Raw genomic sequence first — 13444 nt, forward strand, 5'->3', positions numbered from 1 at the left:
ATAACAGTAATACAGATGCACACTGTTCTTTTCAACACCTACCTAGTGTTTCTCTGTTTAGATGTAGCAGTTTCCCCAGTTGGAAAATATTTAGGTCGATTTTGATCTTTTGTAATTACAAAGAATGCTGCAGTGAATAGTTTTGTACATTTGTCTGTGTACATATGCAAAGATTATCTGTCTAGGATAAATTCTCAAAATTAGAATTGATGAGTCAAAGGTACGCTCATTTTCAAGGTTGAAAGGCATGGCTAATTTGTGCTCCAAAGAAAGTCTACCAGTTTATATCCCTTCTCGAAGTAGTTTAATCGTGCCCTCTTTAACACTCTGTAATATTCAACTTTTTGATATTTGTAGTCTCGTGGGTGAGAAAGCAATAGCTCATTGTTCCAATTTGCCTTTCTTTGATTACAAATAAGGTTGGACTTTAAAACAAAGAATATAAGTCCATATTTCTGTTTACATGAAGCCCATTTTATCCTTTGCCATTTTTGAATTGGGTAATAGGTCCTTTGCTTAATGGTTTCTAAAGAGCTGTCTTATGTTAAGAAAATTAATAATAAATATTTTACCGTTCTTTTTTTTTTTTTAACTTTATTTCTGGTATTTTTTTTTGGCCAAGCAAATTAAGTCCTGAATTTTTGAAACTGCCCACCTAAGTGAACTGCTTTTGTTTATATCATACCGTAATAAATGCCCTCTTTTCAGGGAATTTCCTTTAGAGACTAATACACTTACTTTTTCAAAAGTTCAACTTATATTTATGTATTTTTTTAATAGATAATATATTCACAGGGTTAAAATGTCATAGAGGTATACAGTGAAAAAGAGGGGGCTCTCACCTTGTCCTCAAGCCACATAGCTCCTCTCCGGGAAGGTATTCACTGTTATCAGTGTCCTGGGTATCCCTCCATATTTGACATGTAAACAAGCAAATGCACACACACACACACACACACACGCACTCTTTTCTTCCCATTACTGCGTAAATAGTAGCATACCATAACCAGTATTCTGCACCTTCCTTTTTTTCATTTAACATCACATTTTGGAAATAATTTCCTAACAGTTCATAAAATACTTTCTCATTTTCTTAAATGACTGAGTGTGTTTTATTGAATGTACATCACTTTGAGGATGTTCTTAAGGGAAAAAAATCTAAGTGGAAAATACCTTGGAGTCATTTGAGGCTGGATTCTGAGACAGAGGCAGGGGACTAAACTGGGGCTTCTCTACATCCTGAACAATCAGACCCTTTCCTTCCTCCATGCCTTCACCCCTATTTTCTGCCAATTAAAACTTCACAGTCTTCCATTGCTTATAACTTTTAAACACATGTGTGGTAATGTTCAGTGTATATTGCATATAAAACAATTAGTTTTAAACATATTACTTGGTTAGATAGGCTCATCTCAAATGCTATTCCTTTTGGAAGCCTTCCTTGATCTCTGATTTTCCCCAGCCAGAGTGACTTCACTCCCTCTGAAATCCTATAGGACGTTATAATGTGTTGTGGTTATTTGTCACATCTTACGTGTGCTCAGGTCTTAGCTCTTTTACCTGAAGACAGTCTCACTCGCCACAGTACCTTCCAGAACGGCAGCTTAGTAATGTTTATAGAATTTTTGAGGTGATTAATGAATGAACAAAAGAACAAGCAGATATGGACATAAGATTTAGTGTCAGACACTTGGGCTTTATTCCCACTTTTGCCATTTTCTAAGTGTATCATTGGGTAAATAGCTTCTCCTCTCACCCTTTCTTTGGAATCTGCCTCATAAGATAACTGTGAAGATTAAGTGATGTAACAAAGATAAATTGCTTTGCACATAATAAGCCTTCATTAAATGTCAGCTGCTGTAATAGGAATTCAGAGGAAGGAGAGAAATCAAGAAGTCTTTCTGAACTGAATCGTGCTCTCCAGCCTCCCATCTATACTTCCTTTCAGACCCCAAATCAGAACTTCACTCTCCTCTCTTCATGTTTTCTTTTTTTTTTAATTTACTTATTTTATTTATTTTTATTTTTGGCTGTGCGGGCTTTCCCTAGTTGTGGCGAGTGGGGGCTACTCTTCATTGCGGTGCGTGGGCTTCTCATTGCGGTGGCTTCTCTTGTTGCAGAGCATGGGCTCTAGGCGCGCAGGCTTCAGTAGTTGCAGCATGCAGGCTCAGTAGTTGCGGCACACAGGCTCAGTAGTTGTGGCACGCAGGTCCTAGAGTGTGCGGGCTTCAGTAATTGTGGTGCACGGGCTTAGTTTCTCTGCCGCATGTGGAATCCTCCCAGACCAGGGCTTGAACCTGTGTCCCCTGCATTGGCAGGTGGATTCTCAACCACTGTGCCACCAGGGAAGTCCCTTCCCTTTTTCTAGTACCTCATATCCAATACACTGTATGTTTGGTCAACTCTACTTTCAAAATCTATTAAGAATCCAACTACATCTCACTATCCCCACTTGGACTCGGGTCCAAGCCACCATCATCTTGCACCTGATGGATTACTGCAATAGCCTCCTAGCTGGCCTTTCTGCTTATGACTTTTCACTTGTTCTCAGCAGCAACCAAAGTGCTTCTGTTAAAGGTAAGTCAGAAGATGTCTCTTCAGTTCTCAAAAGCTTCTATTGTCTTTCTCTCTCAGGGAGAGCACCCCTTCCCTCCATAACCCTCATCTTCTAATACCCTCAACCTTCTTCCACTCCAACCACACTGGTCTCCAAGATGCTCCTCAAACCTCCCAGGCGTGCTCTTGTCCCAGAACGTTTTCACTTGCTGTTCCCTCTTCTGAATTCATTTCTCTCAGATGGCTGCATGATCCACTCCCTTCTTGTTCCTTCAGTTCTTTACTGAAAACACGCCTTCTTACTGAGGTTTTCCCTGGTTATTCGATCCAAAATTACACACACACACACAGCTTTCAGCTTTCATATCCTAGTTCCCTGCTTTTCTCAACAGCTGTTACTATTTAACATACTATATATATTAATCATTTTGCTTGTTTTCTGTCACACCTAGTATAAGTTCCATGAAAGTGGGGCGTTTGATTTGATTTGTTGACTGCTCTATCCCAGCACCTAGAATATGTAGATTATATCTATTGAAAATTACCACACTAAAAATCAAAGCTAAGATTAAAAATATTTGCATATTAATTCATTTAAAATGATAAATGCATCAACATAAATAACATTTTTATGAAAAATAACTATATTTTCCAAAACAAAACAAAAAATTTAGTGAGAAGAGTGGTATTGTTTTACAGTCTTGAAAACCTGTTTAAAGTCTGACTTAATAGGAGATAGGGCTTCCCTGGTGGCACAGTGGTTAAGAATCCACCTGCCAATGCAGGGGACATGGGTTCGAGCCCTGGTCCGGGAAGATCCCACATGCCACGGAGAAACTAAGCCCGTGCACCACAACTACTGAGCCTGCGCTCTAGAGCTGGTGAGCCACAACTACTGAGCCCGTGTGCCCACACACCTAGAGACCATGCTCTGCAACAAGAAAAACCACTGCAGTGAGAAGCCCACGCACCACAACAAAGAGTAGCCCCCGCTCACCACAACTAGAGAAAGCCCGCGTGCAGCAACAAAGACCCAATGCAGCCAAAAATAAATAAATTAATTAATTAAATTTTTTAAAAAAAGAAAACTCCCCCAAATCTCAAAAAAAAAAAAAGAAGATAGATGTCTTCTTATGTCTACTCTGCAGTCAATCTGTCGTGACATGTCATAAAGCCTCTGGTCAATCACACAGTCTACTCATGAGAAAATGAGAGTTAAATATATATATATAATGTCTTAGTATTATTAGGAAAATAGTTTTGATCTCACAGACCCACTAAAAGGGTCAGAACCACACTTTGAGAACTGCTGGCTTAGAACATGAAGTCCAAACTCCTTAGCGTGGCATTCATATATATCCACACCTTTGTGTATACAGTTCCCTTCTCACCCTACCCAGCAAATCCCTGCTGGTCATTCAAGGCCCATCTCACCTCCTGACAGCTCTAGACAGTTGTTCCCTCCTCTCTACTCTCATAATATTTTTCTCTTCTCTCTTATAGCACATACTATGTTATCTTTTTGGTGTCTATTTAAGTGTCTATCTCCTCAAATGACTATCTTTCTAAAGGAAGCAACTATAACTTAATCTCCTTTATATCCCCCAGCCCAGCTAATACCCAAAAGATATTTCATAAATATTTGTTGAATAAAGAAATAAGAGAGGAGGTAAAGGGAAGAGAGGGTTCCAGTTTCCCTACAGGGAGCTCTGGCACTGATATAAATAATGCTGCTTGATAAGATTATCAATACCTAACTTTTTCCTAACATCGGCTCAGTTAACTATATAGTTTACAACGTGAATCCCAAGCATTCACATGGTCCTCCCCATGAAGTGGAGAAGGCAGAGTCATTAGTTTTACTTTACAAATGAGGAAACCAAGGCTCAAAGAGATGAAACGACTTGCCCAAAGATGCACTACAAATTAGTGACAGCCAATATTGAATCCAGGTTTCTGACTCTAAGTCCAGTGCTTTTTCCCTGGAAGAGGAGAAAAGAGAAGTCAGCGCCCTAGTGATTCCATCTTAGGCTGTTACTCTGAAGCCTGCTAAACCCCCTCTTGGGCTGGCTTCACAATGCTCTCTAGACTTTTCCTACTAGGGACCTACCTTAGGGTTACATTTTATAAGCATCCAACCTCTTCTTTCTTTATCATCAATTACCTACAGCTACTCACATCTACCACCTTTGGTAGCTGGCTCATGGACACTACCACTTGAGCCCTACATTCTCATTAGCAGTTCAATGAGCATTTGGCATTAGGAGTAAGGAGATGAATAAGACAGATCTTATTCTTAGATGCTCAGTCCAGTCTGTTTCCTTTCACTCTCTGAATGTACTATTTCCTCCTTCTGGAATATACCCTCTGTGAAATCTTCTACCTTTGAGCAGTTTGTTGCTCTTTCCTCAATGTTTCCATAACACTTTGTTCTCATCACTGCCCTAATTTATCACGTAACCAAAATGATTTGCTTATGTCCGTCTCCCTCCTAGACTGTGAGCTGTTCAATTCAATGGTGTGGGTGCCCTCTTCCATCTCTGATTTCCCCGACACTGCCAACCCCTCTCCCTCTCCTCGAAACGTTTCTCCCCCTTCCTGTATATTCCATAACCCTGATTCCTCAATCGTTCTGACCACTCTTTAGACTGAACATGTCTCAACAGGGGGCCCTCAGGCTTTTGCTCCTTCCTACTCCTATCTTTCAGTTTCAGCTATCATATTGACCTGGATGTTTCCAAAATACCTATTCTCCACCCTCCTCTGAACTCATTGCTGGACCCATCTCACGGATCTTGAGGTCACCTCCACCTCAGCAGGCCTAAAACCAAAGCCCTTGTCAATTCCCTCAAGCTGGTTCCTCCTTATGACAACGCCATTTCTGTGAAGACACCACCACCCATCTTTCTGGACTTGCCATCACTCCAAACTCCTTTCCCTCTTCTTTGCCCAATGTGTCTTAAATTTGTCTCTTTTTTTTCCCCCACCCTTAAAAAAAATTGGGTTCTGAGGTCAGATTGCTTCAGTTCTGCCACTTATGAGTCATGGTTAAATGAGATATAATACAGTAAAGGGCTTAACCCAGTGCTTGATACATAGTAGACATTCAATAAATGCTAATTATGTTTGTTATCATCATTTCCTTGTATGCAGAAGGTTGCAGTAATCTCCCAACTAATCTCTTTGCCTCCTCTGGTCATTCTTCTATATACTGGGAGGGGAACTAATATGGAACATCTATTAAGTGCTGAGCACTTCATCCTTACAGCAACCTTATGCAGTAATATCAGCATCATTTTATAAAAGTGAACAGAGCCAAGAGATCTGAACATAGGTCTGACTCTAAAGCCTGTTCCCTTTCCACACCTCCAAATTACCAGGTAACCATAAAACATCATTTTCCACACACCATCTTGCTCAAAAAAACCTTCAATCGCAACCACTCCCATTTCCCTTCAGAACATAACCCAAATTCATTTTCCTAGGGTTCACAGTCTTAGACTATTTCCTTACATCCCAGCACTTTCCTATGGGAACCCTGTGCTTCAGAGAAACAGATCTACTGCCCCAGCCATGTCTTGTACACCCTCATCTTCCTACCTGACATCATGCCCTCTCCATTCCCCTTCCCTTGTCTAAATCTGGCCTTTCCTTCAAGGCTTAGCTAGAGTTGCCGCCACCCAACCCCTAATGCCTGTCCTGACTTCTCCAGTCCCCCATCAAGCCTCCTCTGATCCCTGGAGCACCTGCCTGTATGCTTTTTGACACTTGGTGTTTGCCACTCTGTGTTTCTTTGTACTTATGCTTTCTCACCAAGCTGTAAACATCTACACTTCAGGGAATCAGCCTCTTTTTTTTTTTCCTTTTTTTTTGTATCCAAGTAGCCCAGAGCCCTACATATATATAGAAAGTGTTCAATAAATATGGGTTGTTTTGGATGAAAGACGATCTTCCCAGCTGGTTGATGTCTCTCCCTCTGTGGGTAAGAGAATGAGCTTCACCTTAATTTCACCTAATGTCTCCAGGGCTACCCCCCTGAAATGCTCCTCGGGTTTATTCTTTAGTTTCTCACCCTCCCTGCCCTCCCTTCTCCACTGCCACCCTCTCAGACCCTCTCCTCCAGGGCCATTTCTTCAGCTCATTCCCTTCAACCTCACCATTACCCCAGGGCAGCTCCTCATTCCCCTCCCCCAGGCCCAGACCCCCTCCTGCAGTGTCCCGCCTCAGACCCTCTCCCCCAGGACTATGCCTTTGGCTTCGGACCCCCAACCCCGGATATCCTCTCCCAGAGCCGCGGCGTGGTTCTATTTCTAGGATTATTTATTTAGCCTCTTCCCCCTCCCCCTGGGCTGCCACTCAGGCCCCCCTCCTCCAGTTCCACCCCTTTGGACCCTGCCTCCAGAGCGGTTCTTTTGGCCTCTGCGACTCCCACCCCAGCGTCGTTCCTCGGCCAGTGTCTCCGGGCTGGCCCGGAGCCGCCGGCTCCGCGGGTCCCGCCTGGGTGCTGCCCCCGCGCCCCTGGCCGTCCCTCGCCAGGGCGCGGCGCGCGGAGGCGGGGGCGCGCTGGCTGCCGAGGCGGCGGCGGCGGCGAAGACAGGCGGGCCGGGCGCGTGTCCGCGGCGCGGTGACTCGGCGGCTCCGCAGCGGCTGCAGCGGGAGGACCCGGCCGGAGCCGCCGCCGCCGCCGCCGCCATCGCAGCCGGGCGGCCGGGCCCCGCCGCCGGGATGCCGAAGAGCCGGGGCGGCCGCGCCGCGCCGGGGCTGCCGCCGCCGCCGCCGGGCCTGGCCCCGCGCTGGAGCCTCTGGCGGGCCCCGGAGCGGCTGCTGCTGCTGCTGCCCGCGCTCTGCTGCCTCCCGGGCGCCGCGCGGGCGGCGGCGGCGGCGGCGGCGGCGGGGGCCGGGGACCGGGCGGCGCGGGCGGCCGAGGCGGAGGCGCCCTTCGCCGGGCAGGTGGGGCTGGCGCGCCGGGCTGGGGCGCGGGCTCGGGACCTCCGGGCAGGGCGGGGGGCGGCGCCGGGGCCGGGCCTGGGCTGGGCCGGGCCGCGCCGGCCGCCCGGGGCGCGGAGGTGGCGTGCCGGGGGTCCGGGCTAGCGGCCCAGGGCGGGGGCTTGGAAGGGCCGCGCCAGGCCCGCGGGGGCCCGGAGCCGCTTCAGCACCGCGGACAGGGGCAGCGGGCGGGGGCGGAGCGGGAGGGTCGGAACTGTGGCGGTGTGGCGTGTGGCCTGACTATGTGTGAGGAAAACCGTACAACGCCTGGGAGTAAATAGTAAGCGCAGCCAGTCTGTTGTGGTTTGGGAGAAGGACCCGAGGATGTTCAGGCTGGAGACGAGAGGACAGGGCGGGAGGGAGCGGGGGGCGGGAAGGGCGGCGGGGGACGGGGGAAGGACTCGATCACTGTCTTCGTATCTGAAGGGCTGTCACGTGGAGGAAGGACGGCCTTGCTCTGCGTGGCCCCGCAGGACAGAACTAGGGCCAATGGGGGTGGGGGTAAGGGTCGCAAGAAGGCGAATTTCGCTCAACATGAGAAGAAGTTTGTAACAATCGGAGCTGCTCATCGCAGACATGTGCAAGCAAAAGCTCCAGGAGGGGACTGGATGGATGGATGCATAATACCTGCCTGGATACAAGCATAATAATAACAATAATGCCAGCTAGCATCGACTGAGCACTCACTATGTGCCAGGCCTGGTGCTGAGTTTTATGTGAATTATCGCGTTTAATCCTCGTAACTACGCTACGAGATAATTGTAATTATTTTCCTCATTTTACAGATGAGGATACAGACTCAGAGAACTAAGTAACTTGCCCAAGATCACACAGCTAGTGAGTAATGGAGCTGGGATTCTAACCTAGGCAGGCTGACTCTAGTCTCCACATATTTAACCATGATATTATCCTATGTCACGCAAGGGGGGCGGGGGGCAGTTAGACTAGGTAATATCTCTGGTCTCTTTCAACCTACAGGACTGCAATTCTGATAAGTGACGTTGAGACGGTGTTTTTTTTGCTGAGGAATATCAGAGTGATTGCCTCACTTATCGTAAGAGATGGAGTGTGTTTGTTGAAGCAGTGTATTTGTTCAGAAGAATCTGCCAGAACAGGAATTCTTAATTGGGCATGGGACTCAGGGAGTCTGAAATCTTGTGTAAAATTGTGTTCGTATGTGCAAATGGGTTTTTCTTGGAGAGGATCCCTAGGTTTCTTCAGACTCTCAAAGGGGTACATGATCCCCCCCCAAATTAGGGTGTGTAGAAAGTCTCTAGTCCTGCTGGTAGTTTTCTTCCAAATGCCTTATAATTGCTGTTGACGTTTAGTGAAAACTTTCCCTAGCTTGTTTGTGTTTTCAGCTTTATTTCCTCTCAAAGTAATGCATTTCATGAGTTTGTACCCTATAAAAAGTAGGATTCCTTTAGTCTTCCTGAATGCACAGGGTGAGGCTGAAAGACCCTAGCCTGGGATTTAGGAGGCCTGGGCTTCTAACACTACCTTGGCTCCTGGTGGCTTCTGTGACCTTGGGCCATTTCCTTGTCCTCTCTAAGCCTGAATTTTACCATCTCTAATACAAAGAGATAGGGCTAAATGATCTCAACTCTGAAACCCTTTTATTCCTATGATATTTCAAGCATTAAGAGGATGCTTTTTGGTTGAATATGTTAGGATTTGGAGGGAAGGTAATGCTACCCAGTCCTTATCTTTATCAGTTTTATAGGCTTTGATTATTTCACCTCTCTTAGCCTTTGTCTTTTCATACTTGTTTCCCCCTTATAATAGGCACCTCTAGAATAGTCACATTCATCCTCGTGAATCATTTTAATTATCCCTTTCTAGATATCCTTGGGTCCTAACTTTCAATGGATGTCAACCTGACCATTCTCCCAGATATGGGACCTTGTCATCTTACACAAAGGAGGATGATTTCCTCTTTGATTTTTAGGTCCCTTCCTGCTTCTGCCTATCTCTTTGTCAGCCTTCCTGATCCCAACACATTAGGACACTGCCTTTAGGAAACAATCCGCAGTAGCTCCCCGATCCCTTTCCTGGGTCAAAACTGATAGCCTGGAACACAGCACCCTATCTGTGTATTATTCTTACCGGAGTACATTGTTACCTTACATTTCCCACGTTGACATTTATCTGCCATTTTGTGTCCCACTCAGTACCTTCCTTCAGCTCTCTCTCTCTCTCTCCCCCTCCCTCCCTCTCTCTCTCTCCTTTGGCAGAGCATGTCCCTACCTGAAAGGGCTTAGTATGATCTGCGGTCCTGAAATGTTCACTTTGCTCTACTTTTCTGGATCACTGATAAAAAATGTAAATCAGACAGGTCCCAGCATGATCTCTTGGGGACCCCTGCATTCTTAATCTCCTTTCATTTAGAGACGTGACCAGCTCCATCTATTTATTTATTTCCACCTATTTATTTATTGCCTTCTATTGTTTATTTCCTTCTACCATTTTCTCTCTGAGTTCTCAGGCCCTCATCACCCTCAGTTCCATGGTGTTTCCATTTTCCATTTCTAATATATTGTCCAAAACTTTCTGAAAGATAATTATATCCACTCCTTCTGTGGACAATTTGCACACTATTATCCCCTCATTGAATCCTAGTGGATCACGTGATTGAAACCTTATAGAAATATTGCTGCTTTTCAGCGAGAGGATAACGTTGCTTAGTCCTCTCTCTGTCTTTTAAGGCCTCTGCAGTCTGACTCCACCCTACCACCTCACTAGAAGCTGCCTTTTCCCCTGCTCATCCATACACATCCTTACTCCAAACAAGCTTGTCTCTCCTTTATCCTAAGATAAGCTCCCCATGTTTCCCTGGACATTTACACATGCTGTACCTCCCCCCATCCATCTGCCTCCTTTCTTAAAGTTCCAGCTCAAGCCCTGCCTCTCTAGGAAACTCTCCCTGACTTCTCTAGGCATTTATTTCTCTCTTCTCAGAAGAGCACTTTGAGGCAGCTCCAGCCAGCTTGTCATTTAATTTTTTTTTTTAATACTTAAACATTATTTTCAGGAAAAGGGTTGTGGTTCTTAGGCAGGGCCTTCCCCAACCAAAGTGCTTTATGTTTTTAGATCCAGCACAGTCCTCAACTCTCAATGTTCGTTGTTAATTACTCAGAAAGCCTCCAGTGATTCTTCTCTTTATCCTTTAGGCCAAAAAGTTACATGCATCTGAAATAGACACTCATGGGCATGTGGTCTCAAGGTGCCTTCTAAAACCCTTCTTAGGGATAAAACTTATTGCCTGCCTGTCCTTCCTTCAATGAAAATAGAGGCTATTCTGCTTGTCAGTGGTTCCACAATGACACCCTTGAGTTCTTTCATATAGGCTGTCATCAAGTGGTAGTGATATACAATAGAGAGGAATTGAGAGGTGGCCATGACCTTAGAGATCCCTAAATAAGCGCACTTAACAGATACTTTGTAAATTGCCATAAGTGAGTTGCCCAAGGTCTCTAAGCCTGATAGTAGGTGATTCAGAACTAGAACTTTTCCCTGGTTTCCTGACTTCTTGGTTGAAAGCGTTTTCACTATCTTTGGCTTTGATTTCATATTTCTGATCTTTTATTACCAAAAGACAAAACCAAAAAAAAATTTGTTCAATCTGTTTTCTCCTTTGCTTTCTTCAGTCTTTCTTTTGTATTTTGCACATTGAGGGGTCCCACTGATTCTCTAATTGGCTTCCTGTGTTTGGTTTATTTAAAGCATCTCTTTCTATTATTATTAGCTGAGTAGAATGCCCCATAAATAGATTTTTGGCCCTCCTAACTTCCAATGTGATTGTGAGGAAGGTCAGCATAGGCAGAAAGAGACAAGCCAATCAGCACAGGCCACATGAGTGACAGAGTGTGACTCCAGGACCCAGGGCTTATTGGATTCCTGCTCTGTAGACTGGTTTTGAGGGGTCTGCTCTGGGCAGATGGAGAAAGTTCCTCAGTTTGCACCTGTAGTCAAGGAAAGTTAGAGCCCTAAATGAGTTTAGGGGTGGGGTAGGCCTATTAAGAAGCACTAACAGACTCCCAAGCCAAAAATGTATTTCAATGTGATCATGGCCTCCAATATATCTTCATTCTTGTCTGAAAAAAAATTCTCACTGTTAGGAAGTTCTTCCTTTTACCTAACCTGAGTCTACTCTGCTGCATTTTAAAATCATTTTCTCTTATTACTACTATGGTTTTTCCTATCACATTAATAGCCTCATATCTGTAAAGCACTTTGCATTTTCCAGATGCTTTTATGTGCCTGGCCCCACTTGATCCTGGCAACAACACCATGAGGTGGACTAGGAAGATACTGTCCTCGTTTTATAGAGGAGGAAACGGAGACTCAGAGAGATGATGTGGCTTGTCCCCACATTGTCCAGAGACCCATATGGAGCTAATAAACAGTAAAACAAGGACCAGAAGCTGGGTTTTCTGTCCTAGATCTGAGGTTTTCCCTATATATGAAACTGTCCTATTCTGGATTATTATAATAGCCTTTTAGCTAATCTCCTCCACTTTCAGGTATATCCCACTCCAGTCATTGAAAGAGGTAGTTTTAGAGCAAATAAATGTAAATTATAGTTGTACCAGAGAGATTAGTCTTAGAGATTAAACCTAGCCTTATGAATGGTATAGTTTAGACTCAAAATCAGAGGAAGCAATTCTTAGTAGACTGCAGCCAATGACTCCTCAGGACCTAGCACAGTGCCTGGCACATTCTAGATACTTGATAAATATTTTAAAATCGATTGTATTATATGTGTCCCCCACGAACTTCTTTCATAGTGCTTGGCACGCAAAAGTCCGTACCTTTTTTGAAGAAAAATTAATGTATGCTAGAGGTTTAAAGGTCTGGGGAAGCACCAAAAGGGGAGGAGATAGGGTTGGGGAAGTTAGGGAATGTTCTAGAAGAAGGTTGGTATCGAAGATGAACCTTTGAGGGAGGAAACGGACAAAGAACAGTGAGTGAGGCAGTCCAGAGGGAAGGAAAACATGAACCAAGGATCCACACACGTGCAGGGCGTATTTAGGAAATGGTAGAGGATTTGATGTGCCTGAGGCCTTGAGTTATTGCTATTTCCAGTAAGAGTGTTTGAGAAGAGGCTGGAAAGGGAGGCTGAGAGCAGACTGTGAAATTGGCTTTTGTCCAAAGACTGAGAGGAATCATGAAAGGTTTCTGAGCAGAGAAGTGACCTGCTCAGGTTCTCAGAGCCGTGTTGAGGGGATGGAGGCACCGAGACCTGTTCTGAGTTGTTCTGGGAGCTGGCTGCTGCCCTGGGCACTTTTAGCTTTCTTCACACAACTCAGGTCTGTATACCTACCTGTTCTAGTGTGTGGATAAAAGTTGTGCACCCCAGCTCTGGCCCTCCCCAGCTGAGCAATTCTGAAACAAATCATTTGGTTTCACTGGCCCTCAGGATCAGTTTCGTTCAAGTCCTTCCCTGGTTTTTCTTCATCATTACTCCATGCATTCATTTTCAAGGGCAACTTGAAACTAGGCTTTGATGATTTATAGGATAACAGCAAAGCCACATTTATAAAAGGTAATATTTTCTCAAAAATCAGACACGTTGTTATAACAAAGTAGGTAGAGAAAAGCAAGGCATGGTTATTAACAACTCTGTTAGCAATAATTTTTTAAATTTATTTATTTACTTTGCTATGCCGGGTCTTAGTTGCAGCATGTGGGATCTTTAGCTGTGGCGCGTGGGATATTTGTTGCAGCACACGGACTCTCGGTTGCGGCATGCACACAGGACCTAGTTCCCCAATGAGGGATCGAACCTGGGCCCCCTGCACTGGGAGCGCAGTCTTACCCATTGGACCACCAGGGAAGTCCCAGCAATAATAATTTTAAAACTCACTTCTGTACCACAAACACTCACATGCATACCATTCTC

General features: G+C 45.0%; 1 protein-coding gene across 1 annotated transcript in view; it reads left to right on the forward strand.

The window, feature by feature from the left end:
• Positions 1-7281: 7281 nt before the first annotated feature.
• Positions 7282-13444, forward strand: part of MMP24 (matrix metallopeptidase 24) — a gene marked incomplete at both ends in the record, with an annotated part of 44825 nt that continues 38662 nt past the window's right edge. The window contains one exon of the mRNA XM_079718800.1: positions 7282-7506. Coding sequence (XP_079574926.1) covers positions 7282-7506 — 225 coding nt within the window. The remainder of the gene's footprint in view (positions 7507-13444) is intronic.

The sequence above is a fragment of the Hyperoodon ampullatus genome, assembly GCF_949752795.1.
Source record: "Hyperoodon ampullatus genome assembly, chromosome: 14".
NCBI classification, from domain to species: Eukaryota; Metazoa; Chordata; class Mammalia; order Artiodactyla; family Ziphiidae; genus Hyperoodon; species Hyperoodon ampullatus.